Raw genomic sequence first — 27,815 nt, 5'->3', positions numbered from 1 at the left:
TTATGTTTTGAATACCCACTTAAAATCTAAGAGCATCCACAGCCGGAAATGACATCTTATCCTATTTTACCATCCCAAAAAGCTACTTTATCAATTATACCATACCATTTTTCAATACACCCAACATCCCAAAACTCTATTTCTTTTCTCAGTTTATTTAAATATTCTTTTTTATTATTTTTTTACTATTTCTCTCTCTCTCTCTCTCTTTTCCTTTTCGTCTCTGTCCCTCAACCTCTGGCACAAGAACGGATAAGAAAAAAAAAAAAAAAAAACAACCGGCAAGGTCTCTCATGGGCTTAACACCACCACCGTTCAACCACCGTCAAACCAAAACCAAATTAAACCACCATCAAACAGCGCCACCAGCCCAAAGCAGCACCACCACCCCAAAGCAGCACCACCACCATCAAACCAAAACCAAAACTACATTAAAAAAAAAAAAAAACCATCAAGCCCAACGATCAACCCATTAAAAAAAAAAAATCAATATCGGAGCCATTAAAGCTCCGATTCAAACCCATCGGAGCCACCACTAGCAAACCCATTCAAAACAAATCGCCACCACCATCAAACCAAAACCAAAACTACATTAAAAAAAAAAAAAAAAAAAACCATCAAGCCCAACGATCAACCCATTAAAAAAAAAAAATCAATATCGGAGCCATTAGAGCTCCGATTCAAACCCATCGGAGCCACCACTAGCAAACCCATTCAAAACAAATCACCAGCAAATCCAGCCCTCACACCGATCCAAACTCAGCCCTCACGCCGATCCAAACCCAACCCTCACACCGATCCAAACCCACGCCACCACCTGACCTATGCATGATTCACCGATACACCGATCCAAACCCACGCCACCACCTGACCCATGATTCACCGATACACCGATCCACCGATCTCCATGCCGTGACCACGAACCAAACCCAGCTATAGTGCAAGCCTTGAACGAGAAAGAGAGATGTGAGATGAGAGAAAGAGTGAGGAAGGAATCCATAACAAACCCATCGGAATTTATAGCAGACTGATCTGAGACAAACTGATCTGAGATTTTTTTTTTTTTTATATGGAAACAAACTGATCTGAGATTTTTTTTTTTTTTTTTTATATGGAAACAAACTGATCTGAGATAGAGTAGAGAGCAGAATGAGAGGAGGAAGAGAGAGAAAAGAAAGAGAAATAACGAAAGAGGAGAGAGAAATTCCCGGGTTAAATGAGAGAGGAGAGAGAAATGAGAGTATTAAAAATTTGTTTTTTTTTATAACATTCAGCTACAGTACCATCTTACATTTGAGATGGTACTGTAGCTAAATCCCAAATTTGGAATTGGCATATGGCATATAGCCTTCCCATTGTTGAGTAGTTTTGGGGCTTAAATGCCAAATGTTCCTAACATTTGGCATTTAGAAGCTCCACTGCTGATGCTCTAAGAAGCATAGATACTATATTTAGGGTGTCGTATCTGTGTTGTACTGATGTCATACTGGTGTCGTATTAACAATTTTATATTATAATTTTTCAAAAATTGCTCATGTCACTGTATCGTACTCGTATCCGTTCTGTACTTGTACTCATGTCTGTATCCGTGATTCTTAACTTAAAGTTCACCTCAAATATGTTAAAAAAGTCTATAAAGAAACATGATTCAATGGGTGATAAATTCAGAAAACAAAAGAGAAGATTTTATGGGTTATTAATTTAATTATTTATCATTCTCAAAAAAAAAAAATATATATATATATATATTTATCCCAGAAAGAAGATCAAATTTAAAAATGACATTGCGCATCTAAAGCAAAAGAAAAGTAATATTGTTCGATCTATTCTAAATTTATATTTTTTCTAATATGGGGAGATTTGCAAATCTTTTTCATTCGAGGTCGGATAAAGAGATTTGTTACTATTCAGTTTATTTTTACTACTATTTATAAGAGCATTCACACTAGATGTGGTAAATGTGCCAAATGCCAAATATTTGGCACATCAAACACAAAAAAAAACCCATTTATCAGATGTTCCAAATCTCATAAATTATGCAACAGTGAACAGTACCCTCACAAATTTGGCACGATACGGACGAAATGTGGCATATGATTTATTATTTTTTTTATTCGGCTTTTCTCTCTCCTCTCACTTCTTTAATTGATTTTTTCTCTCTCCTCACAATCTGTCTCTCTCTCCCAACTGGTGTTCTTTCCTCAAATCAAACCCAAAAATCTTCTTTCTTCTCTCTTTGGACCTCAAATCAAACTCCAACTCCTAGTTCAAAACAAAACCTAGAAATGGAATCATCACAAACCCAGAAAGAACAAATGAATCGACGATGAAGGCGAGGTAGAGCTTGGTGCTAGGGACAGCGAAGCCATGAAGATCGGCGTGCGAGCAATAAGCGAAGTTCGTGAGGGTGAGGTCCGCCGTCGGAGTGTTCGTCACGATCATGGGATCGAAATCAACATGGACATCGACTTTGAGGTGAGATCAGAGTGTTCGTCACGATCGCGGGCATCGATGTTGAGGTGAGATCGGAATCGTGGGTTGCCGGTGCTAGTGGGTTTTGGTTGCCGGTGCAAGTGGATTCGTGGCTTTGGGTTGGCAATGCTAGTAGTTTCATGGCTTTGGGTTACCGGTGCTAGTGGGTTTTGGTTGTGTTTTCTGGGTTTGAGTTGCTGTGTTTTCTGGGTTTGGTTAAGTGTGTTTTAATGGGTTTTGTGGTGGGTTGTTGATGACGGTGGTTGTGGTGGTGGTGGTGGTTTTGCTTTCAGTTTTTTGTTTTGCAATGAATTGTGGCTGCCACGATGGTGGTGGTGGTGGCGGCAGTGGCGGCAGCAGTGTTGTGGTTGTTATTTATTGTGTTAGATGTATTATTTTATTGTATTGTTTATATTATTTTAATGTGTAGTAAATATTATTTGAATGTATAGAATTGAATGATAAAACATCTGATAAATGGGATGTTGTAAAATGATATGGTAAAATAATAATGTAGGGCTTTGGTGTGGCAAAATGGCATAAATTATGCCACAGCTGCTGTGGATGCTATAAATCTCACTGTACTTTTTGATACTATTTACGATTCCCACTGTACTATTTCAACTAACTTTTACCTTTAGGACAAAACTTGGGCACAGTACCTTTGATGTTGTTCCTTAGGTTCTCTCTTAAAATTCAACCATGTAGCTGTTTAACTAAAAAATACATTTTCATCTTATGAGAAAAAATTCACATAACTAAATCTTAAGAGGAGAACCTAAGAAATAGTATTTAAGTATTGTATGTAAGTCTTACTCTTACCTTTATTTACAACACTTTCACTAAAAAGTTTTTAATTTTAACAAAATAAACCGATTCTAATCAGACTATAAATTTATGTTTTTCGAGTCCAAATCTTCTGTCCCACTTTTTCTGCTCCACTCTATACTCCACCAATAAAAATTTGTCACGTATTCACCTAATTAATTAAATACTATCATTAATTAATAATGATAATATTAATAAGTCAATAATAATAGTATTTAATTAATTATGTTAATATGTAGTAATTTTTTATTAATAGAATATAGAGTGAAGCAGGAAAAATAGGACAGAAAATTTGGATTCATATTTTTCTCGCGTGGGGGAGATTTGCAAATCTTTTTCATATACGGCATCGGATAAAGAGATTTGTTACGTCGCTTTTTCTTTTTTGGCTAATTAAAGCGATGTGAGATAACGCACAGTTCAGTAAAGATATTGGTCCCTGCCCCAACCTCTTTGCGGCAATGTCTTTTCACATTTGCTTTACAATATGAAATAAAAACGACGAGTTAGAACATAGCAACAAAGCACAACTTGAATCGTCAATAGTTTTTGTTTAAGCAAACTCTTGAGAGTTGAGACACACACAAACATTGGGGTCCTACACCATTTAACGCATTCCCACGCCAATAATTCTGGCTCCTCCATGTGCATGGCTTGCGGTTTGTGGGCAATAAAACTTTGCCACCGGCCTTAGATGCACCCATATTCCGAACTCTAGAGTAGTAAGAATATTAGGTGGTAATTCAGACCCCAAAAGAAAATGAATTAGGTGGTATACAATTATTTATAATTTTTGTCAACAAATAGGTCAGTACCGGTGGAGTACAAATCTTAGGACAATATTATATAGATTGAGGATAGGTTTTCAATATCATAGTTGATTATAAATATATATAAAAAATACTGTTTCTCATGTGATTGTAGTCATATTTTCTTATTTCAAAGATTGTAAGAATATAATAAACAAGTTGCAATTTAAATTCCCAATACTAGAAATTGATTCACCTAGTCCAGTCCCAACTTATAGGAGTTTATAAACTAAGCCTCAAATCCTTGAATATATAAGATGCAATTATAGTTGAACTAAGCTGATCAAAATGACCCATTTAGGCCATTATAATGGATTAAAAGCTACTTACTTTACACAAACTAAAGGCTAAAGGTGTGACCGTGTGAGCACATAGGATAGGAAGGCTTTTCATAATGAGTCGACATGCATTACCATCATAGTCCATCAATTTGAACCTAACTATTTACCACGTGGTTCCATGAATATCTATCTTGTGATGTTTAGGCCTGTTTGGTTAGCTAAAAAAACACCGTCTTTTGTTTTCATTTTCAGATTTTAGTGGGTCCTATTATTAAAAAAACTGATTTGGTTTTAGCATTTGTATTCAATTTTCATTTTCAATATCATAAAAGTTGAATTTAAATAGAAAAATAAATACAATTTTTATGCGTTTTCATTTTGTATGAATATGAATATAGTAGCATATTCGTAAATATTGTGAAGACACAAAATTACTTTAGTTTAGTGATGTGATGTGTGTGAGTGAGAAAAGTTACTTTAAAAAAAATGATAACCAAACTTGGGTATAATATATTCTATATCCAAATTATGTATTCAAAATAACTTACCAAACACTACTAAATATAAAAATAAGTGCTTTTTTCCATATTCAAATTCAGAATTTAAATATAGAATAAAGAAAATGAAAAATCGATACAACAATTTTTTAAACCAAACAGGCTCTTGATCACTCTAGATGAAATTGGACTCAATCAATCTACACCAAAGCTACGTGCCAATTCGATCATATTTTTTTGGATAATGATCATTTTCTTTGGCTAAAAAAATAAAATAAACTTTTGTGGTCCCATTTTCACCTCCCAACATAATTAATTTTAGACTCTTAATAATAAAATGTTGACTTTTGACCATCACACTTCACACATATCATCAAAGCCAAACAAAACTTTGGGGTCCCATCTCTCTCTCTCTCTCTCTGTTTCAAAGTTCTATAAATTGGGAGAACCACACTGCTCTTTCTAATCCACTACTACAGAGAATCTTATTAGAGTGTGTGTTTGCTTAGTACATTTGTCTTCAATCCTCTTGTGTTGCTAAGGAAAATGGCTTACTCAAAGACTTTCCTTCTTCTTGGTCTTGTCTTTGCTGTGGTTCTTCTCGTCTCCTCCGAGGTCTCAGCTCGTGAGCTAGCTCGTAAGCTACTTTCTTGAGCTAAATATATGCCTTTACTATTTTTCTTTAAGCCCAAATGTCTTTTTTTTGTTCTAGAATTGGTGTTTTCGGTTTATGTAAAAGACAGAGGTTCACCAACATGCATCAAATGCCTTCAAATACCAACTTGTCATGGGAAATTTACCAAAATTGCATAATTGAAAGTGACCCTCCTTGTAGCAAATATACTGCCAATGATTCTATTCGATCGGTTGGAGCTAGTTTTTTTTACAAGGACATAAGGTTACCATGAATCTTGGTCACTTGGTTATAATATCTCTGAGTCAATCAAAGTGTAAAATGACTGTTCATTTATAATGATAATATATGCATTCACTCTGACAAGAAACGATAATAAAATAAACAAAGGAAAAAAAAAGATATAGTACATAGTTTTGTTAATCCATACTGATTAAGGAAAAAAGTAAAAGAAAGAAGCATTGCATCCTTTTGTTTTACAAAATAATGGAGCATCATTTTCATGAGTTCCATGTGGGAAGTATATACTTTTAAGCTCTTATGTTTTGTAATCCATTATTTTTTTTATTATATATTTTTCAGTACACCTTGACATTATATTTTAGCCATGTTGTAAACATTTTTCATTTCTTTTTGTAGAGGAGACTGTGCAAACTGACGCAGTGAATGAGGACAAGCATGGTCATCACCATGGACACGGACACGGACACGGTCATGGCCATGGACACCATGGCAAACCAGGTCATGGTGCTGCTGGAGAGAAACTTGAAGAGACCGACCAAAATTAGATTAATCCTTTGTCCTACGGTTTCTGAATGGGTGTGTATTATCAATATGTGTTACTTGTCTAAGCTTGTATGCCAATAAGGTTTAACTTTCAACAATAGTTTCTACCCAGAAAAAAAAAAAAAAAAAAAAAAAAAAAAAAAAAAAAAAAAACTCTCAACCACAGTAGGTGTATAAGCTTTATCTTTGTTTTCTTTGTCATGTATGTCCTGCTCTTTATGTTTTTTTTTTTAACTGCTTTTTATGTAATAAAAAAGGTGCCTGGACCTATAATTTCTTGCAATTTGTCTACCTATAATTTCTTTTGCTTCTACCCCTACCTATAACTTCAATTGCATTACGCATTGACTGTTTCAAAATGAACTTAAGTAGGTAAAAAAATTATTACCTAAATCTTGGTAATTCCTTTGATATGGATAATTATTTTGTGGGGGCAGTTGTATGCAAGTACAACTGCTCCTCATAGTATGTGAGGTCCATAGAATGTTGGAAATAAAGGAGAGATAATATCTGAATTTTTCTTGAAAATTACACAATTTGATTTTATCAAAAGAGGTGGCGGAGATGAGGCGTGGATCAAGTCATTGTCTTAAGACAAATCGTGCCGTCTATGGTATATCCGATGTAGTTAAACAAATAGTTTATGCACGTTGTCCCCAAAATACAACAATCTAGCCACCTTTGCTGATTATCCTTGCGAGCCTACACCGCTCGTTGGCATCCTATAGTACTTTCTTTTCCCATAAAATTTTGTAAAAGATAGAATATTTTTGTGAGTAGTAAGAAGCAATAAATGGTAAGTGCTTTTTTTTTTTTTTTTTTTTGAGAAACCAGCCAGGAAGGCTACTTTAATTAAAAGACGAAAAAATCGACAAATAACAATTATACAAATCCGGAGGAGCAGACTCCATCTAAACCAATAAAGGACTAGACAACCTAGGTCTCTTAGCCAAGACATCCGTTAAAGCATTACCTTGCCTACATATATGAGCGAAAGGAAAACTCTGAAAAGAACGAGAAAACAATAAAATGTCATGAATAATATGACCACGATGAATGTAATAAAAGTCCATTACTAATAGCATGAATGGACGACTCCGAATCACGAGTCTTTTGGCTTAATATTGTTAAATTCGAAGTTAATTTGTGCTATAGGTACTGTTTCAACTTATTTAGGAATTTGAGGAAAGAGAGTGAATTTCGGCAATACCGTTGCCGAAATTCAACAAAAGTAGGAGAGAGAAATTTTTGATTTTCGGCAACACCATCACCGAAATTCCTTCTGCACATTTCAATTTTTTTTTTTTTTTTAAGAAATAATATGTGCACACAATTTTTACAATAATTTTACAACATTTTCACAACAAATCACAGGTAATTAGTTATTATTAGTTAAAATTTGAATTTAACACTGAGATTACTTTTTTAATCCAACAATAACAACTTGCCACTTAAAATTTGTTGTAAAAATATTGTAAAAATTGTGTGCACATATCATTTCTTAAAAAAAAAAAAAAGGTGAAATGTGGCAATGGCATTGCCGAAATAGGAGGGAAAAATTTTTCCCTCCTATTTCGGCAATGCCATTGCCACATTTCACCTTTTTTTTTTTTTTTTTTTTTTAAGAAATGATATGTGCACACAATTTTTACAATATTTTTACAACAAATTTTAAGTGGCAGGTTGTTATTGTTGGATTAAAAAAGTAATCTCAGTGTTAAATTCAAATTTTAACTAATAATAACTAATTACCTGTGATTTGTTGTGAAAATATTGTAAAAATTGTGTGCACATATCATTTCTTAAAAAAAAAAAAAAAAAAAAAAAAAGTGAAATGTGGCAATGGCATTGCCGAAATAGGAGGGAAAAATTTTTCCCTCCTATTTCGGCAATGCCATTGCCACATTTCACTTTTTTTTTTTTTTTTTTTTTTTTTTAAGAAATGATATGTGCACACAATTTTTACAATATTTTTACAACAAATTTTAAGTGGCAGGTTGTTATTGTTGGATTAAAAAGTAATCTCAGTGTTAAATTCAAATTTTAACTAATAATAACTAATTACCTGTGATTTGTTGTGAAAATGTTGTAAAATTATTGTAAAAATTGTGTGCACATATCATTTCTTAAAAAAAAAAAAAAAAAATTGAAATGTGCAGAAGGAATTTCGGTGATGGTGTTGCCGAAAATCAAAAATTTCTCTCTCCTACTTCTGTTGAATTTCGGCAACGGTATTGCCGAAATTCACTCTCTTTCCTCAAATTCCTAAATAAGTTGGAACAGTACCTATAGCACAAATTAACTTCGAATTTAACAATATTAAGCCAAAAGACTCCCGAATCACCCTCAAAAACAACATGACGAAGACCAAGTTCTTGAGCAAAAAGAACCGCACGCCTAGCTGCCAAAGTTTCAAGAGTAAAAGCAGAATCTGGAATAGGAATCTGCTCTGCCAAAGCTGCAACCACTTCTCCATGTTCATTCCGAACGGCAACTCCAATACCTGCTGCCCTTAAATCTTCAAAGATCGCCCCATCAAAATTTACCTTCACCAAACCCGCATCAGGAGGCTTCCACTGAGGTCTCTGTGCACGAACCTTCTTGCTGGGACAGTGCCGAACCTGTTGAAACTCCTGCAGATGACGCCGTGCAACACCAGCTATTTTATTCAACGGCCAGACCCCCTCTCCCACGCGCAGCATATTCCGGCGACTCCAAATACTCCAGCATGTCATCGCAAACACTTCAGCGTTCAACGAGGAACAAAACACCAGCTCAAGCAGATCCCGAAACGAGCTGACCCTGGAAAATTCAGAAGGTAGAGACGTGAAGCAAGAACCCCACACCGAGCAAATATCCTGACAAAACCAAAGGGCATGAAAAAAAAAAATGTTTTTGAAAAGTTTGTAGCTTTCTAATTCAAAAATAAAAATGTGTGTCTACTTTCCACATATATATATATATATATATATAAAGCAACATCCTTAGCAGAAAAATAAAAACATTTGCTAACTATAGAACTTTAAATAGTCATAAAATTGTTGAAATCAAGATGTGATGAATAGCTTTCTTTATATACATATATTATATATAAACCGGTCAAACCCACTTGCCAAAGTATATACATTAAGGTGAGGTTAGTTAATGGACAAATCAATTTGTCTTTTAGTGTCATAATGCCATTAAAAACAAAATTACAGCTCCTAACGTGGTTGTCTTTTAGCTATCAACTAATACTTTCTTTTGAAACTTTGACTATACATAATAATTACAATCAAGAACGGAAAGCAATATATAATGCTATAACCCATCAACGGTAAATTATATAAATATATAGTTGTGCAATATCTGATACTTTCTATCTATAACGTTGCTATTAAATATATTAAAAGAAACGTTTTAAAGCAAAAGTTTATAAAAGAAAGTATACTAAAAGCTAGCAATATATAGTATTAAAATTCACATTAATTTTCATAAATTTCCTGATTAAAATCATTGACAAAAGCTATTCAAATTTTGAAATATATTTGAATTTCAAAATTTAGCAACGAATATGACATTAAGAGATAATTGATACACATAAATGAGTATTAAAATAAATATAATATTTTTTTATAAAAATATCCAACATAGAACAAATGTATTAAATGAATAGAAAAATTATTTTATAAGACCGTTTTATTTGCAAGACATTTCTCTTATATGTGTGGGCATTCACACGTTGTGAAAAAGAGATCTCATAAAATACATTCTTAAGACTCCACCAATCCGTGATGACAATTAGAAAAGAAAGTATCATTATCTGCGGTGCTGGAGTGGTTGTAACTTTGTAAGTAATAACTAGCAACAAGATAAGATTTAATACTAATAGTCACGATCTCATAAATTATGGGCAATTAATGTAATAAAGTTTTTAGGGACAAAATGGGCTTCTGCCCTTTTCAGCCAAATTAATTAGTTTTTTTCCATTCTTCCCAAACTAAATAGGGAAATGCTCTTCTTTTGAAACTCGACTTTTTCAAAATCGAGTTAAGCCCTATAGTGACGTTTTTAAAGACTTATAATGACGTTTTTAAAGAAGGGTAAAAAACTAATTAATTTGGCTGAAAATGGCAGAAGCCCATTTTGTCCAAGTTTTTAGAAATTGACATTTGGAGAACCACCTATTCTTGTACTCGAATTTTTTCATAGGTTGGTTGTGATCGATGACCGCTTGAATTCAACAACTACCATATTTTTTATTGCCTTTTTGTTTTGATTGAGAGAAGCCAGCCTATGTAATATCCATTTTCTACTTTATTTTCATATATCTCACCAAATGAACTTGGATATATATATATAGTACTACTTAGAAGCTTCTCTTTCGGTCTCTTTCCCAAGCTTCTAACCCCCTTTTGTGTTAATGTAATAGTACATAAATTTAAGAATTTTATACATTACAGCCCTATGTTGTGCATAACCAACAACTGTTTTGTGACCCTTTTTGTGTTTATTCCGTTGGATGCTAAGGCTTGCTATGTATTAAATAATCAGAAGGCTGTGTTTGTCTATCTTGGACATCTCTAGACTCTTGTGCGAATCATTTGTTAGGATATATTGCATTTGCCATTTGCGGGGCACTTCATCATCTTCTTAATTTAATTATTTTTATTGAATATATATAAGAGTTAAAGAGTGCATGTGTTTCAGTTTGTATAAATTTTATACAAAATGGGAACTTATAGTAAGAACCTAGCACTTCATATTAGTTTTATATAAACACTATCCATTTTTCTTTAGCTGAATAGTATAATTACATCCTTTGTTTTTGTCTTGCCAAAGTATCATTAGTCCATATTGGAAATATTCTTTGTTTTTTGCATGAACTCATATGTTCTACTTCTTTATCACTTTTCCATATCTTCCGCTTACCCCTGGCCTCTTTATTATTTTTTAGAGTTAGTAAGGGTCTATTTGAATACCACTAGTTACTAAACACTGAAAATACTATAACAAAATAATTATTAAATATGTGAATAATGTCGTAGAATCTAGTTTTGAAATTGTTTTTCTGAAAAAAATATTTGCGGGTCCCGTGAATAGTGCACGGGACCACCATTATTTCAGCTAAACACTGGATTGCACATTTCCGTGTGTTCCAAATGCACACTAAAATTGATGTACAAAGAAAAAGAAAAAAAAAATTATACAAAATTTTAAATGCCAAATATTATAACTGACGCGCCCTACAAATTAATATTTATATATCCAAATTTTTTATTTAAAAAAAAAAAAATAACACTACAAACTGAGAAGTTAAAGTAGATACTTGTCCTCTACCAAGATGGACTTTAAAAAATGATTTATTTTGGAAAATGCAACTTCAAATAGTCATTCATGTCTACCTATATCATAGACATTTGTATATAAAGCTAGGATCAGCAGCGGGAGATGGGGCACTGAAAGTTTTAGGATTGAAGTTTAGTATTTATGTAAACAAAACCAAAAATAAACAAAACAAAACGAAATATGATATTTACAGACCATTTCTTTTGGGAATCAGTAAGCTTAATTAGTTGATGATGAAGAGAAGCCTCATGAGAAATGAAATCAGTAGCGTTTAGTGGCTATTGAAGAAGCCTTGAACTCCAAAGTTTTAGACTTGGACTGGGTCCGAGACGTAGAGTCCCTCTCTCATTAGTAGTGCTCTCAACATCAAGCGCTGTAATAGCTCCTCTAATTTTTTGTTTTTTTTTTTTTTTTTTTTTTTTTTTTTTTGGTTTTTGGTTGGACCTATTGCAGCTCTTTCTGAACGCCGTAACAGGTCCTTTGTTCAAAAACCCTTAAAAACACTGCTATAAACCTCCCATACTTTCAGGATTTTAAGCGGCATTAGTTAAAAACATAGTTATAGTTTGCCTATAGCAACGTTTCTTTGAAAACGGCGCTACAAAAATACGGTTATTGACCTGTTTTTTTTTGGTAGTGAAGGACGTACTTGATGTAAATTGCAGCATAGCTAAGTTAGCACACAAAAATTGTGATATTGAAATTGTCGGTTGCTGTAGAGGGTATGGGCTACATTTTTGGCCATGATTCCATTTAGATAATAATAGGACCACAAAAAAGTCAACAACTTTTGCTACAATTCGACACGCAACGAGTTGTGATTGGTGAAGGTGTAGACCTTCCCCTTTACCTTCATGTATCAATTATAACTCTCTACATGACAAAAGTTATGAACTTTTGTATGATCCTAGCATTTTTCTTCCGTCTATTAATAACCATTGGTAATTAACCAATTCTGTATTCTTGAAAGAGAGAGAATTGGAAGTCATCCATAAAAAAAGTGGTCAATTTTGGGAGTGACATGAACACACATAGAAAAGTCATCCATTGAGGTCAATCTATGTTTTGTCACAAATGAGAGTTAGAATGAGAACAAATATTGAAGCCATGGTATCATGTTGACTATAACAAAATTATATATAGTGTGGTCAAATGGAATACGTAAATATACCGAGAATGATGATCACACCATAATATGATGCATCCTTACGTAGTAAATTGTACCCATGAAAGGATGATTTGATTCACATACAATTATATAGTTTGGCAAAGAGATATGACCCATGAGGGACACATAACCCTTTCTAGGGTTATGACTCATAAGGCGGTGTAAATACTAAATATTTCTGTAAATAGAAGGGTTTTTTGAACATTTAGGCCATTCTAATCCTTCTACAATTTTCCTCCATATAATCACCGCCTTCACGAGAACCCCATATATTCTTCTTAATTTGCGACTAGTATTTTCAAACCCGTATGTTTCTTTCTTTGTTGGGCTAAGTATGTGCCTTTGCTATTTTATGTATAATTAGCTCAAATGTCTGTCAACTTCTGCAATTGGTGTATTAGGTTTACATTAGGTGCATCCACCTAATTAATGCCTTTAAATACCAAACGATGTTAAATTACGTGGCCAACATATTGTGGAAAATATATGCACCAAATTTTGGATATATAGTTGCATGTGTGAGTGTGAGGCAGCTCTGTACGTAGCAAATATACTGCCAAAAATCCTTGCAACAATGGTCAATATTACATTTCCACTCCACTAACAATGGGACAAAGAAAACCAAAAAAAAAAAAAAAAAAAATCCAAGAAAGAGACTATTTCATTTTCCTATCTTTACATATTAAACATGCAAAATGAAAATGCACTTTTATATTTGTTTAAAAAATAAGGGATTTTCATGTGAAGTACTTCAAGTTCTTATATTTTTAAAATCAAAATTTTTAAATGCATTGTAACACTGTAGTTACCCATTTAATTTTAATTCATTTTTGCTAAGAATAGAGTTCAAACTAAGACGAGTGGAGCCGAGGAGGCCAACTCTACTTACCTTCCACGATGGAGAGGCCTAGAAACATAGGGGAAACGAGGATGGCCTAGAAACTCAAGCCAAGTGCCAAGTGCCATATAACCCATAATCCATATGTATTTTCACATATGTATTTATGCATGGACATGTTCAATTATAGTGGTACTTCCACACACACACACATATATATATATAAAGCCAAGTGCTTATAGAAAATTCAATTTAAATCCAAATTGACTTTCAATTGGAGTCTAATGCACCAAGTGTCCAATTGAACTTTCTTAATTTTGGTGTACCACAATAATGACATTGCTTCAATCTCAATACAACATACTTATTACTCAACTATTCTTAAGATGAGAACCCTACAAAAATGTGTGTCCCATTCATTGTTAAAATCTATCTTTGTCTCATTCATTGTTTATATATGTGTCACATAAGAAAATGAATTGGTGTAATAGTTCTTTAAATAATCACAAAAATGTTATTATATACTTCTAATTTATGTCAACCTGCTTCAAACCTTATATCTTCATTTGATAGTTGTGCTTCAGATTCAAAGTTAGATCTACATTTCATTACTTCTTGGCAAAACTCTAAGGTATTTTTTCCTTTTTTCTTCTCTCCTTTTTATTCTTTAATATGTTATGTTATCTATGTGAATATCAAATGGATATTGTGGGGGAGTGGACTTGAGCCCACCCTGAAGACCTTAGCCCAAGGAAGGAACACCAAGAAGTCTCCTCTATGGTAAGGGCCCAACCCAAATACCGACGAGGTACCAAAGGAGCCCACTGTTGGGAATAAGCCTTTTGAGGAAAATGCTGAGAAGATCCAAGAAGCCTGTGTTCTGGAGGAAGTGCGATCCATCGAGGAGTGCCCACCTGTGTTGCCGAAGAATCCTCTCTCCATCTGATCACCACGGGAACACATCGAGAAAAATGCAGAACCCAATTAAAACTTCTCTTACCTAATGTCAACTGTATTAAATGTTGATTGATTGGCCTAAATAGGGAGGACACCCCCAAAATCTACCTTCATGATCTAGAAATTGTAGGGAAGAGTGCTAATGGGACAAGTATCTCCCCAAAATCTAGTTAAAGGGTCGGAAAATTGGAGGAGGAGGAGGTGAGCTATAAAAGGGGGAGAATGGCAAAGAAGGTAGGGGGTTCAGAAAAATTGAGAGAGGAACTTGAGAGAGAAAGTGAGAAGAGTTTCCACAAGTGTTCATCCCTTTGAATTATTGTAAGGGAAAACTCTTTCCATATATATATATATATATATATATAAAAGTAGTTATTCAGTCATTTTCATCTTTGATTAGTTGTTTAGTTCTCCCATTGTAGATTTCCATTTCTTACCTATCTTAAATTAATTGTGTAGATCAAGAACACTTGAGTAGTTCATTTGTTTTTATGTTTTTGACCCCTATATATATGACATTAATAGTATTACTATAATTGAACATGTTCATGCGTAAATATGGGTTACAAGCTAGTTTTATTATAATTGAAGCTTTAACACTTAAATTTGAAGAAGTTTAAATTATTACTTGAATTGGAATCTTATTTTTAAAATTTTAAAAAATTACATATTTAATGGTCTACCGTACTTTAATTTTGATATTTAAAAAAATCGGGTCGGGTTTTAATTAGCAATAGGCTTTTATCATATAATTTAAGGTTTTTTTTTTTATTAGCTATTTTATTCTTCAATTTTAAATATCTGAGATTTTTTTTACTGTTTATATATATGAATTTTAACCACCATACCATATATCACGCTAGCCTGCTACTAGTTCGTACGTATTAAACTATAACACTGTTTTCCATGTGATGATCACCCTACTAGGGAATTTTCTCTTGCATGCAAAGCGTGGGAGAACAAGTAAATTAGAAGTTAACTAAATGATATATAAAAATCTCGTATATAAGAAAGAAGCTTAAGAATATATACTAAAATGATGTTAATTTTGTTTATATTATATTTGAAAATACTGGTGAAATTACTATTCTACTTGAAAAAAAAAATCTTAAATATAAATGTTTTTAGTGTTAGATACTTAGATCTACAATTAAAATTAATTGAATCCCTTTTTCATAAGTTCATTATAGATTTTCTTCCTAATTATTTAATTTTTTTTACCTAGTATTTTTTATTTTATTCTTAAAATTGTATATATTGTATGATTTTGCATAGTTTTTTTTTTTTTTTTAACTTTTAGCTTATTTGCTTATATAAAACTTTTTAAAAATCTTTCTCAAAAAAAAAAAAAAAAAACTTTTTAAAAATCTCTTTTTTTTTTTTTAGTACAACAATAATTTTGCTAGCTTTCGGCAAATAAACAAATAAGTTTTCAACAAAACCTAATCTAATTAAAAGCGCACCTAGTTTAACATTATTCCATGTTTAATGTATAACATGTATGTGCCCCTTTTTTCCCTTCTTTCATGGAATTAATTATTAAACTAGTAGAATATTAAAATTAATTGTCAGATTATAAACTTAATTATTTTTGTGTTATTCAAGTTTTATCTTTGAGTTTTTTTTTTGTTTTTTTTTTTATTTTAATTGAATGTGTTGAAAATATGCACACAGACTTCTATATGCTTATGCATGCTTACTAGTTGCAAACAATTTTTATTTTCTTTTGAGTTAATAATTGCAGTGCAAATATGTCTTTGATGTGATGCATATTACGATAATGTGACATTAATGTTTTTGGTTTATTTTATTTTTTCTAATATTACCTTAATCTAAAATTACAAAATATATCACACCATCTTAATCTTATCACATTCTTAAACAATATAATGTTGTATTCTTGTATTGAGATTACATTAATGTAAGATTATAATAATGTAATATTATGGTATAATATAAAATCACGGCAAACCAGACGCCCCTTAGAACTAGGTTAATAAACCCCCAGTGTATGATCTATGTGGCCTATATGCTTGAATTAGATTCTGTGATCCCCGTGTATGCTCTAAGAGGGATCTAGTTTAGTTAGATCTTTATTTGAACAAGGCCTTACTGATATAAATGGAGGCTGATGGTGTCACAAATCATCCAAGTCCATAACTCGTCCATATGTCTCGTCCAATGAAAGAAGCTACGATAGGCGAAGTGAATGTTCCAAGCGTTCTGGCTAACCTCGTCCATCTATGGACGGACAATACCTCATGGAATCCTACACATCATTTACGCAGGACAAGCCTTCCAAGACGGTCTCGTCCATCTTTTACTAAAGATGGACAAGTTCATCGTGGAAGTCTCGTCCATCTTTACTAAGGATGGACGAGTTCACCGGCCCGTCCAACCCAGGTAACTTCCACAGCGGTTATGGAAGTTACTCCAAATTCTCCGGACTCCTCGACATTGGGAACGGTTACTAAACAGATAACCGTTCCACGCATACTATATAAGGCCTCTTCGATGAAGGGTAAGGGGATTCAGACAATTTCATTTTGAGAGAATACTTCTTCCTTACAAAGAGTTCAAAAGTAACTAACTTCATCATCGGAGGATTTTTGGCTGGTCCCCTCTGATTCAGTGTTCTTTGTATTACAGGATATAGCCCAAAGATCATCGTTCGAGTCTTGTCAACCCACTGATATCCAAGGAATCATCAGAGGCTAATCCTTAGATCTGGTGGACTTAGAGCATCCACAGCAGTGGAGCCAAATTTTTAGCTTTTTAGCAGCATAAAAAGTCACTTTATCTATTTTACCTTCTCACATCCAACAGCAGTGGTTTTATTTTAGCTTTTAACACAATAAAATAATATAAACACTACAATAAAATAATATTTCATTCAACCACCAAAACACAACCACAACCAAAAGTAGTGTGAACGCATGGTGGACATTGGGAGAGACACGGAGAGGTAGTGAGGAGAGAGACAAAAGCAGTGTGAACGCAAATTTTTTTTTTTTTTTTTTTAACCTTTCAACTACAATGCACAGCCAAAAGTAGTTGTGCACTATAGCTGTGGAGCCAAAAAATATAGATTTGGCTTCACTATTGCAGGGTACATTTTGATATTTAGTGGTGCTAAAAATAGCTATATAGCTATTTAGTTTTTAACACCACTATTACTAGTGCTCTTAACTATTATCCTAATTTCAAAAGTTAGGTCTACTTTAGCTAGACCTATGCATAGAGGTCTAAGTTGGTTTCTACACTTCATTATATATAATTAGGTAACGACTTCTTTCTCCACCATAACCTCTAAGTTAATGGTGTATTCTCAAGCCAATATCTAAAATGGACACACATCGACCAACACCTAAGAGAGTCAATCAATTGGTAGCCATTAAGGCATTGATGAGTAATGCCTTAGGGTTCTCACAAGCCTAATCTAGGACAAAACATTTGTATGAGACTTTGGAAATCATACTTTTTTTTTTAATTTTAAAACTCCATCTATCATTTTGAAAAAAAAAAAAAAAAAAAAAAAAAAAAAAAAAAAAAAAAAAAACCTATTTATCTTATGATTATAGTCATATATTTTGTTCAAGGATTTAATAATATAACAAGGTTAGAAATTAAACTCCCAACTAAAAATTGATTCGTTTGGCTTGGTTTCTAAGTTTATGACCTTTAAAAATTAGTTTTTGGCTAAGTTGTAACTCTTTGACTAAGATGTTAAGAGTCATGTATGATGATTCCTTGATTATCAGTGGGTTGATAATACTTGAACGTTGATCTTCGGGCTATCTCCTGTAATTCCAAAGACACAGAATCAGAGGGGACCGGTGAGGACCGGCCAAAAATCCTCCGATGATCAAGTTAGTTACTTTGAACTCTCTGTAACGAAGAAGTATTCTCTTAGAAGTAAGAAAAATGTCTCAATCCCTTTTTCCTTCATCGAAGAAGCCTTATATAGTGTGTGGAACGGTTATCTGTTTGGTAACCGTTCCCAGTGTCGAGGAGTCAGGAGAATTGGGAGTAACCGCTGTGGAAGTTACCTAGGTCGGACGGGCCGATGAACTCGTCCATCCATAGTGAGGATGGACGAGACCTTCATGAGGAGCTCGTCCACTTTTAGTCCATCCATAGTAAGGATGGACGAGACCTCCAGGATGATCTCGTCCACTTTTAGTGAAAGACGGACGAGATCATCTTGGAAGGCTTGTCGTTCATAAATGACGAGTAGATCTTGAGGTATTAAGCTCGTCCATATACGGACGAGGGTCGTTGGTACGCTTGCAATTTTCTCCGCCTATTGTTGCTTCTGTCGTTGGACGAAACATATGGACGAGTTATGGACTTGGGATTATTTGTGACACCATCAATGTAGGAGGTTTTTGTTTTTTTTTTTTTTTGTGTGGATAATCTGATAGTTGGGGGAGTGGGAATTTGAACCTCGGATGTCATGAGTCATGACATACCAGAAGGTACCAACCAATTCAAGTACAAAGTTGTTGGCCATATTTAATAGTTTTTAAACTAAACATAAACCCATCTAATGCGTTATCTAAATTATCAAAACAAAGGTTTATCATCTTTAAGAGTTTAACCAAGCATAACACATCTGTTTAATTGATTAAACACAACTTTATGCTACCTAAAGCCATTAACTTAATTAGCACATAAATTTTGAGAATATTCATTTTAAAAAAAGATCCATTTCAAGTGAAAATGGAAAGAACACATTTTAGAGTTAATGTTGTATTTCTTATATCTAACTATGTATATGCTATACTCAAATAATAATAATAATAATAATAATAAACCACTATATATGTACATGTTATAATGTCATTTAAATTTAAAATGATATGTCATTCATTAGACACAACTTTATATTTTTAATATTTAATTTGAAATATGAAATGGAAAGAATCCCAACATCCTATGATATATTATCTTATAATTAACTTTGCATAAAAACCGCATTGTGGCCATCATACAATCCCTTTCTTTTTTTGGGATAATGGTCATGCCCTTTGGCTAAAGTAAAGCATGCATATGGTGTCCCATCCTCATCTCTCAACCTAACTAAATCTACACTATTGAACTCCATTGCTAAATTACTTCACAGTTTGATTGTCGGCACTTCACAAATATCATCAAAACCAAACAATTTTTTTTTGGTCCCAACTTTCTCTTTATCTCTCTCTCCAAAATTCTATAAAAAGGGAGTGCCACTCTGCTCTTAACTCAACCACCAAAGGTACAGAAAATTTCCTTAGCGTGTCTTAGTGTGTATTTGCTTAGTGAATTCTCTCCAATCCTCCTGTGTTAAGGAAAATGGCTGACTTAAAGTCAAATGCTTTTCTTCTTCTTGGTCTTGTCTTTGCTGTTGTTGCCCTCATTTCGTCCGAGCTAGAGCTCAGCTCGTGAGCAAGTTCCTTTTCAAACCTGTAAAGTTTCTTAATTACTTTGTTTAGTTAAAAATGTCACTTTGCTATTTTCTTTTTCTTTTTCTAGCTCAAATGCCTTGATTGTTCCACGATTGGTGTTTTTGGTATAGGTAAAACCAAAATAAACCAAACTTGCATTACTTCTAGTGTGACAGTGTGAGGTTATTTAAAAATAATCCTCTCTAACCACGGTCAATAACCTTCATCTAAAATCTATAGTGTCTTGATCTGATGATAAAGAGCAATTATTAGAAACTCTCTCACAAAAAGAACGTGTAAATTCACCATTTACAGAAATATAGTAATAATATACATTAATTTCCTCTTACAAGGGGGAGCAAAACAAACAGAGAGAGTACTTAATTTTTCTAATCTATGACATGCATGCATTGTATGCATTAATTTGTTTCACAATATATGAAAACATTATGTTCATGTGTGTTTCATAGGATGTACTTTAAGCTCTTATGTTTCTTAAATCGACAATTTTTTTTTCTTTTGCAGTACACTGTGACATTATAACTTATCATTCATTTTTGTAGATGAGAGCGATTCAATGGAGGAGGCCAATATAAATGCTGAGCTTTTAAATGAAAGGCACAGGAAAATATCTATTCACTGCAAAAGTAGTAATTGTGGTCACTGGGGACTAGGTGCTGATCATGATGTCGAGACACATGAAGTAGTCGGAACTAAAACCAAACATGTTATGTTTTGAAAAAGTGTAACAATAACTAAAACCCACTTTATATATATATGCATGACTTTGGTGGTGCATAGTTTGGGGTTATCTATTTTGTGCTTTTACATTGAATGACATAGTATTCTAGTATTTCAATTTTCGATTTCAAAACTTTGAGCTTCTTTAAGTTGAAGGGTCAAAGTTTTTTTAAATTGATTAACTGACAATGAAATCAGTATAAGGATCCATTTAAAACATCAAAACTTTACCAAGACTAAATAAGAAACTAAAACTAGCACACAATCAGCCAGTTTGCAAGCCCATTCCTCAATATCCAAAAGAACAAAACTAAAAAAAAATTGACATCTACAGCCATTTCAGAGGTTTACAAAATCTTAATGGGGAAAATAAAAAATAAACTATATATATATAAACCGACTAAGGTTCTGTTTAATGGCCCTTAATATTCGAACTACACCGTTCGCTGGGATTAAACTCATGATCTCTTATTCAACCATTAGAGACTTTGTCAGTTGAGTTAAGTGAAACCCTTCTTCTTTTAAATGTCGTTTAATAAACAAATGTACCAATATAAGTAAGGAAATTCAAAAATGGTATTGGGAATTTCATGAACTTCAAAATATATGACAATATACAATCTATCACCATACTACAACAACAAGAACAACAATCTTTAGTCCCAAAATTTTGGAGTTTCCTATAGATTCTCAACGGACTAACAAGTTGGAAGCAGGGGTAGATTTGAACTCAGGTTCAAACCAATAGAAAGAATTGAATAATGCCATTGAACTACAAGAATATTGACTTGTAATGGCCATTCAAATTAATGGCTTCTGCTATAGTGAGAACTCCTTCTTGTTAAAATACTCCCATCTAAGATGATGATGAGATTGTTAAGTACTTCCCAATTAGTGAACTGAACCATCATATTTCATGACACAACAAAACAAAATCCCCCAAGCATCTTAAGCCCAAATCATTACCACATGAAACCTAGCCAAACACCACATATATCATGGAATCTAGAGCTACTTACTATAAATAAGCTTTAGTTATGCACTATATACAATCTTGAATTAACAAATGCATCAAATTTTATAAAATTCTCACACATATAGATCCAAAAACATAAATAAATGAAAAAAAAATTTTGGGTTTTGAGAAAAGTACAAATTAGTAGAAGGTCCTCTATTTTATGAAGCACGGGTGCAGTTTCGAATTAGGGTACGGGTACAGGACTCGGCAATTTTTGAAAAAGTAGGGTGTGAGTGCGGAGATTAAAAAATTATTAAAAATAATTTTATTTATGTTTTCTTTATATTTTTACTATTAAAATATTCTTAAAAAACACATTACTATGGCCTTGGTTCACAAAACAAAGAAAGAAGAAGGCAAGAAACACAAAACAAAACACAAAACAAAAAAGAAAACACAAAAGAAGCAACAAATATTCAGAATAAAATTGAGGAAGGATAGACTTAGGATGTTTAGGCCCCATTTCAAAGCCGATTTTGGCTGTTCTAGCATGATTCAAGGCCGATTTCGGCCGTTTCGGTTAGTTTTGGCTGTCGGCCGATATAATCCGATTCGACCGGTATGACCCGATTCTGGCCGAATCGACCCAGTTCGGCGTAAACCAAAGCCGAGTCAGCGCGAATCCAAAAAAAAAAAATTTAGACGTAGCACCAATGCGCGAGCAACGGTGTCGATGGCCGCACCCCACATCGGACTCCGACGCGGCACCCTCCCAGTCGCATCAGTGCTTCCTAGCCTTTATTGCAGCAAATTATGGTGCAAAGAGACGTAATGATCCCAATCACTACAAAAATTAGGGTTGTCACCAAGAACCCCATGTCGATTTCTCTTCGATCTACAATGTAAAGAGAACCCAAACAATATTAAAATTTGGGGAATTTGAATTGGGATATTAGGGTTTTGATAAAGCTCAAAAATTGAACTAAGAAAAAAACGAATCGAATGTGAGATCTCCCGAAATGTAGAATTTAAGGGGTCTGTTTGGTTGACGAGAAAATGAGAAAAAAACGAAAGGGAATATTTTCTTTCAGAGATCTCAACACTGAAACTTCGTAGATAAGCATTACGAAGGAGAAGGAACTAGATGAATGGGAAATGAAATTGTGCAGATTCTGAAATTTTGGCCCAAATTCTTTTGGGTTGCAAAAAGTACAAATTTAATTGGGCCGAGGTGACCCACAGCACTGCGAAGTTGGGCTTAATTTTAGCATGAGTCTTATCCCCTTGTTTGGTTGGGGGTGATTTTTAGAGAGGATTGAAAATATAAAGGAATATTTTGATTTTTCTTTTGTTTGTTATGAAAGAAAATGCAGAGGAGAGAAATTAAAGAGGTAGGGAAGATGATATACCATGGATATTTGTGGCAGTTTTTTCAAAAAAAAAAAAAATCTAGAAAATGAATCACTTTCCAAAAATCATTTTGTAGAAAACTATCCTATTTTATCGTGTTTAGTAGCAACTTTAAAATGAGTTAGAAAATTATCTTTTGACTTTCCCTATTTAGTGAAAAATAACTCTAACTCATGTCAAGCTAAACAAAGAAAGTCAAATGATAGTTTTCCTTTGAATTTTTTTTTTTCCAGATACTATCAAATATAGGAAAACGCCAAAAACTATATTCAGTATTGGTGCATTTGGATAGCAGGATTTGCGCATGTGGATTTGGATTTAAGCGATTAAAATCTAAATATCATGTTTGGATAGTTTTAGAAGATCAAGAATTTCGATTGACAAATCCCCAAAGGATTTTAACCCTTTAAAATATTTGGATTCAAAATGATATTTAAAATTAATGGATTTAAAATGAAAGCATTTAAAATATATTGATTTAAAATCTTAGTTCAAATTCAAATTCAAGTTTCCAAGCGCAATCATAAGATTTTTTATACATTAACGGAAATCATTCTTTTCTTTTCTTTTCTTTTTTTCTTTTTTTTTTTTAAGGCTGTTAACGAAAATCTATTTATACAGAACTAGAGGCATATCTGCAGATGTATAGATATGTGGTATCTTTTGTATACGTGTATCTATATTATTTTACTTTGTCATTTATTATTTATTTTTATATTAATAATTTATACTTTGATTATTTTATTCTTTGTCACATTACAATGTCAAATTTGAAATTAATTTTTTCTTCATGCAATTATGTTTAATACTTTATAAAAATTAATTTTAATTTCTTTGTTTATATTTTATTAATTTCTAGTTTTCTTACATAAGTGGTGAAAATGTGTTTACAATTATTTAGATATTTTTCTCTTTATTAACATGCTAATATAATAATTAGCATATCACGTCAGTGCACATAAAAATAGTGTTAGTAGTTGAGCCATTTTAAAGTAAGAAAAATATTAAAATTATTAACAATTTCAACGGCTACACAACTGCAACAATGCAATGGACCTGTACTGATAGGCCCAATGTAGGAACCTAAACCCATTGAGTGCTATAATAGGACCTGACCCGAGAATGTAAATGACAATGGGTCAAATGATGTTAATTTAAGTTGCTAAAAGATCTAACCTATTTGGGCCAAAACAAAACCCATGAAAACCAGAACTTGATGATGACCACGTATGATATGAGGGTGATTGAAATCAATAATGATTAATGATGTGCTCCTAACATATGCAATAGATTTTAGATTTTATTTGGCCACCTGCGTGGGAGCTTGGGAATGAGAAAAATGATTTGAAGGGAAGGTTCTAAGAAGGTAGTTTTATTTGCTGAATAACCAAATTTGTTCTTTTTTTTTTTTTTTTTTAAATGATAAATTCCAATAAACTACCCTGAGATTTGGGCTAATACCAACAAAGTCCAGAACTTTTCAAAAGTGACCTAGTTGGTCCCTGGACACAATTTGATCCCTAAACGGCGTTTAGACCCGTTAAACAATTTGGGTTTTGTCTCAAAATTGTTATAATATGGTGTTTTTGTTGGTGTATGATTTTGGATATGCATATCTGCTTTGTGATCAGGGATTTTTGGGTTTTATATGGCTAAGTGTACATGTTTGTATAATCATTTTAATAGAACTCACAACTCATAAATGTTAGCATGAATATAAACATTCGGTAAAGAAGAGAGATTCTAAGTGAGGAGAGGGAGAAGAACGGTTAAGAATGAGTAACAAGCCTAAATGCCGTTTAGGAACCAAATTGTGTTCAGGGGACCAACTTGGTCATTTTTGAAAAGTTTTGGATCTTGTTAGTATTAGCCCAAACCTCAGGGTAGTTTACTGAAATTTACCCAAAAAATAAATCTGACCACTTATTTTGAATATTTAAAACACTATTTTTTTTATATAATTAAAACATTATATTCATTAATCTATATAATTTATCTCTATTAACTATATAAAAAGAGTAAATAGGCTTAGGAATAGTGTTTTGGTTTAGTCAAGCTTTTGGACTTGTTCTAATGCTACTAAAAAATCTTTCATACTTATTCAAGGCATTTGGCCAATCTAGTGAGATGGATTTTTTTTTCTTCTCATGTACACCAATTTGTTTTTGTTTTATATTATTTATCTATATATATATAAAAGAAATAAATAAATTTAAAAAAAAAAAAAAAAGCAAAGTTACATTATTTTTGGTTTGTTCAACTTGTACTATTTCACCAGCCACTTTTTTCTTTTTAATGTGTAAAGCTACAATAGTTTTGCTACATTATTTTTGATTTGTTCAATTCGCAATGTTTCACAAAATGATTTTCAATAGGCTTAGGAATAATGTTTTGGTTTAGTCAAGTTTTTTGACTCATTCTAATGCAACTAAATAACCTTTAATACTTATTCAAGGCATTTAGCCAATCTGGTGAGATGGATTTTTTTTCTTCTTATGTATGCCAATTTGTTTTATATTATATTATCTATTTATAAAAAGAGCAAATGCATTGAAACTATAGTATTTTTGAGTTGTTCAACTTGCATTGTTTCATTGGCTACTTTTTTTTTTTTTTTTTTAATGCATAAAGCTATAGTAGTTTTGCTATATTATATTTGGTTTGTTCAATTCGCAATGTTTCACAAAATGATTTTCAATAGGCTTAGGAATAGTGTTTTGGTTTAGTCAAGTTTTTGGACTCATTCTAATGCTAGTAAAAAACCTTTCATACTTTTTCAAGGCATTTGGCCAATATGGTGAGATGGATTTTTTTTCTTCTCATGTACACCAATTTTTTTTGTTTGTTTTTTTTTTTTTTTAATATTATGTTATCTATATATAAAAAGAGCAAATGCCTTGAAGCTACAGTATTTTTGATTTGTTCAACTTGCACTGTTTCACCGGCCACCTTTTTTTTTTAATGCATAAAGCTAGAGTAGTTTTGCTATATTATTTTTGGTTTGTTCAATTCACAATGTTTCACAAAATAATAAAATATTAACACAACAAATTGGCACAATATTTTCACAATTGTTGAGGTATTAATTTCTTATAAGTCAAAATAAATTAATAAAATATCATATTGGAACCAACCACAACTAAAAATAAAGTTATTGTGCAAAACAAGTGTTACATCCACAACATTTTTCACAACACTTTCATAACAAACCATAGGTGGTAAATTGTTGTTGGTTCTAATTTAAACTTGCTAATGAAATAACTTTTTTGCCCACCAATAACTTTATTGTTGCTTCTACATAAAGAAGTTTTTCAAAATTAAAATTAATAAAATCATATCTAGTTAAGATCGACAATATCCCTTGAAAGATTAAGTGGATTAGCTATATTATCGATTGAAAATGAGATATTAGAAGAATTTGAATACAAAAATTTAATTAGTCAATTTGCATCTTAAAAGACAAGAAAAATAGATTTTAAATGAAATATATTATAATATAAAAATATTAAATAAATATTAATTTAATTAATACATAAATATAAAAAATGCCTCAATTTAGTTCTTGTCTAAGGCCTCAAAATTTTTAGAGCCAGCCTAAACAAGTTGTACTCAAATACACATGGAACTTCCTAATTCCTATTTAAAAAAAGTTAAAAATAATCCTGATTATTCGAATTTTTAAAACTAAATATATATTAGATTTTTTTAGTGATCTCTCAATTGTTAAATACGTTTCTCACAAAAAAAGAAAAAAAGAAAAAAAGAGAGTTAAACACAATTGAGATTGTTGTTGAAATTAAAATATGCAACTATTTATATGTGATACTACTCACACTAGGTATAGTCTCTTTCTTCTTCTTTTTTTTTTTTTTTTGGTGGCTGAGAGTAGGTATAGACGTAGTCATTAATTATGTCTAAAAGGTATAGTCTCTTTCTTCTTCTTTTTTTTTTTTGGGTGGCTGAGAGTAGGTATAGACGTAGTCATTAATTATGTCTAAAATATTGTAACAAGAATCAACATTAGCTGCTGAGCTGCACGGTTTATCATGAAAAATCTAGAAGGGAAGAAGAATAACTATAAACAGTGTGCATCAATAGATTCAATTCAATACCATATATGATTGCCAGTAGGCTCACAGGTAACATGGATATTTTGCAATTATTATTATTATTATTATTATTTTATATTATATATCCACTTATCCTTTTACGTTCTGCGTCAGACATGACATCAAAAGTTCATACTTTTTTCGTTTCTTGTCGAGCTATATATGTGAGTTTGATATTCAGTCATGTTGTCAGTGAAGTTATGTCGGCATACATTGATTTTCTTTGTTTTGTTTTTGTTTATTTTTTAAAGGTTTTTACGATGAACACGGAAGCTTTATTAAACAAATATATATATATAAATTTTAAGTCGAGGAGAACCTGAATCGTTAATGACTTGACTAAAAATACAAAAATAATATCAATAGAGTTATAAAATTCTTAGAGCATTATTAATTATTGGCTCCAAATATATTTGGAGTTATTTTTTCAACCAATAATGAGGAAAACTATAACACTATCCATATTTATTATTTAAACAAGTAACGTAATTATTAAAAATGTCATGTGATCAAAACTACATATGTATAGTCTCTTTAATTGTAACATAACAAATTAAAGTAAAATAATCCTAGATA

At 32.3% G+C, this 27,815-nt stretch overlaps 1 protein-coding gene and 1 long non-coding RNA gene across 4 annotated transcripts in view; one reads left to right on the top strand and one right to left on the bottom strand.

The window, feature by feature from the left end:
* Window positions 1–5,312: 5,312 nt before the first annotated feature.
* The window catches only part of LOC126694468 (glycine-rich protein DC7.1-like), a 33,039-nt gene continuing 10,536 nt past the window's right edge, over window positions 5,313–27,815 (top strand). For 2 of the 3 annotated variants that reach the window (XM_050390741.1, XM_050390740.1), the window contains exon 1: window positions 5,333–5,524. In XM_050390741.1, coding sequence (XP_050246698.1) covers window positions 5,434–5,524 — 91 coding nt within the window. In that variant the 5' untranslated portion in view covers window positions 5,333–5,433. Of the gene's footprint in view, window positions 5,525–6,160; window positions 6,591–27,815 lie in introns of those variants that run through there. The other variant, XM_050390742.1, reaches the window with a different exon arrangement.
* On the bottom strand, window positions 7,155–9,292 carry LOC126694469 (uncharacterized). Its single transcript, XR_007645779.1, has 2 exons — window positions 8,641–9,292; window positions 7,155–7,402 (listed from the first exon to the last, which is right to left on the bottom strand). It is a non-coding gene; the product is annotated as an uncharacterized LOC126694469 (long non-coding RNA).

Source organism: Quercus robur, chromosome 8 (genome assembly GCF_932294415.1).
Source record: "Quercus robur chromosome 8, dhQueRobu3.1, whole genome shotgun sequence".
NCBI classification, from domain to species: Eukaryota; Viridiplantae; Streptophyta; class Magnoliopsida; order Fagales; family Fagaceae; genus Quercus; species Quercus robur.
This window is presented reverse-complemented; position numbering and strand designations above follow the sequence as displayed.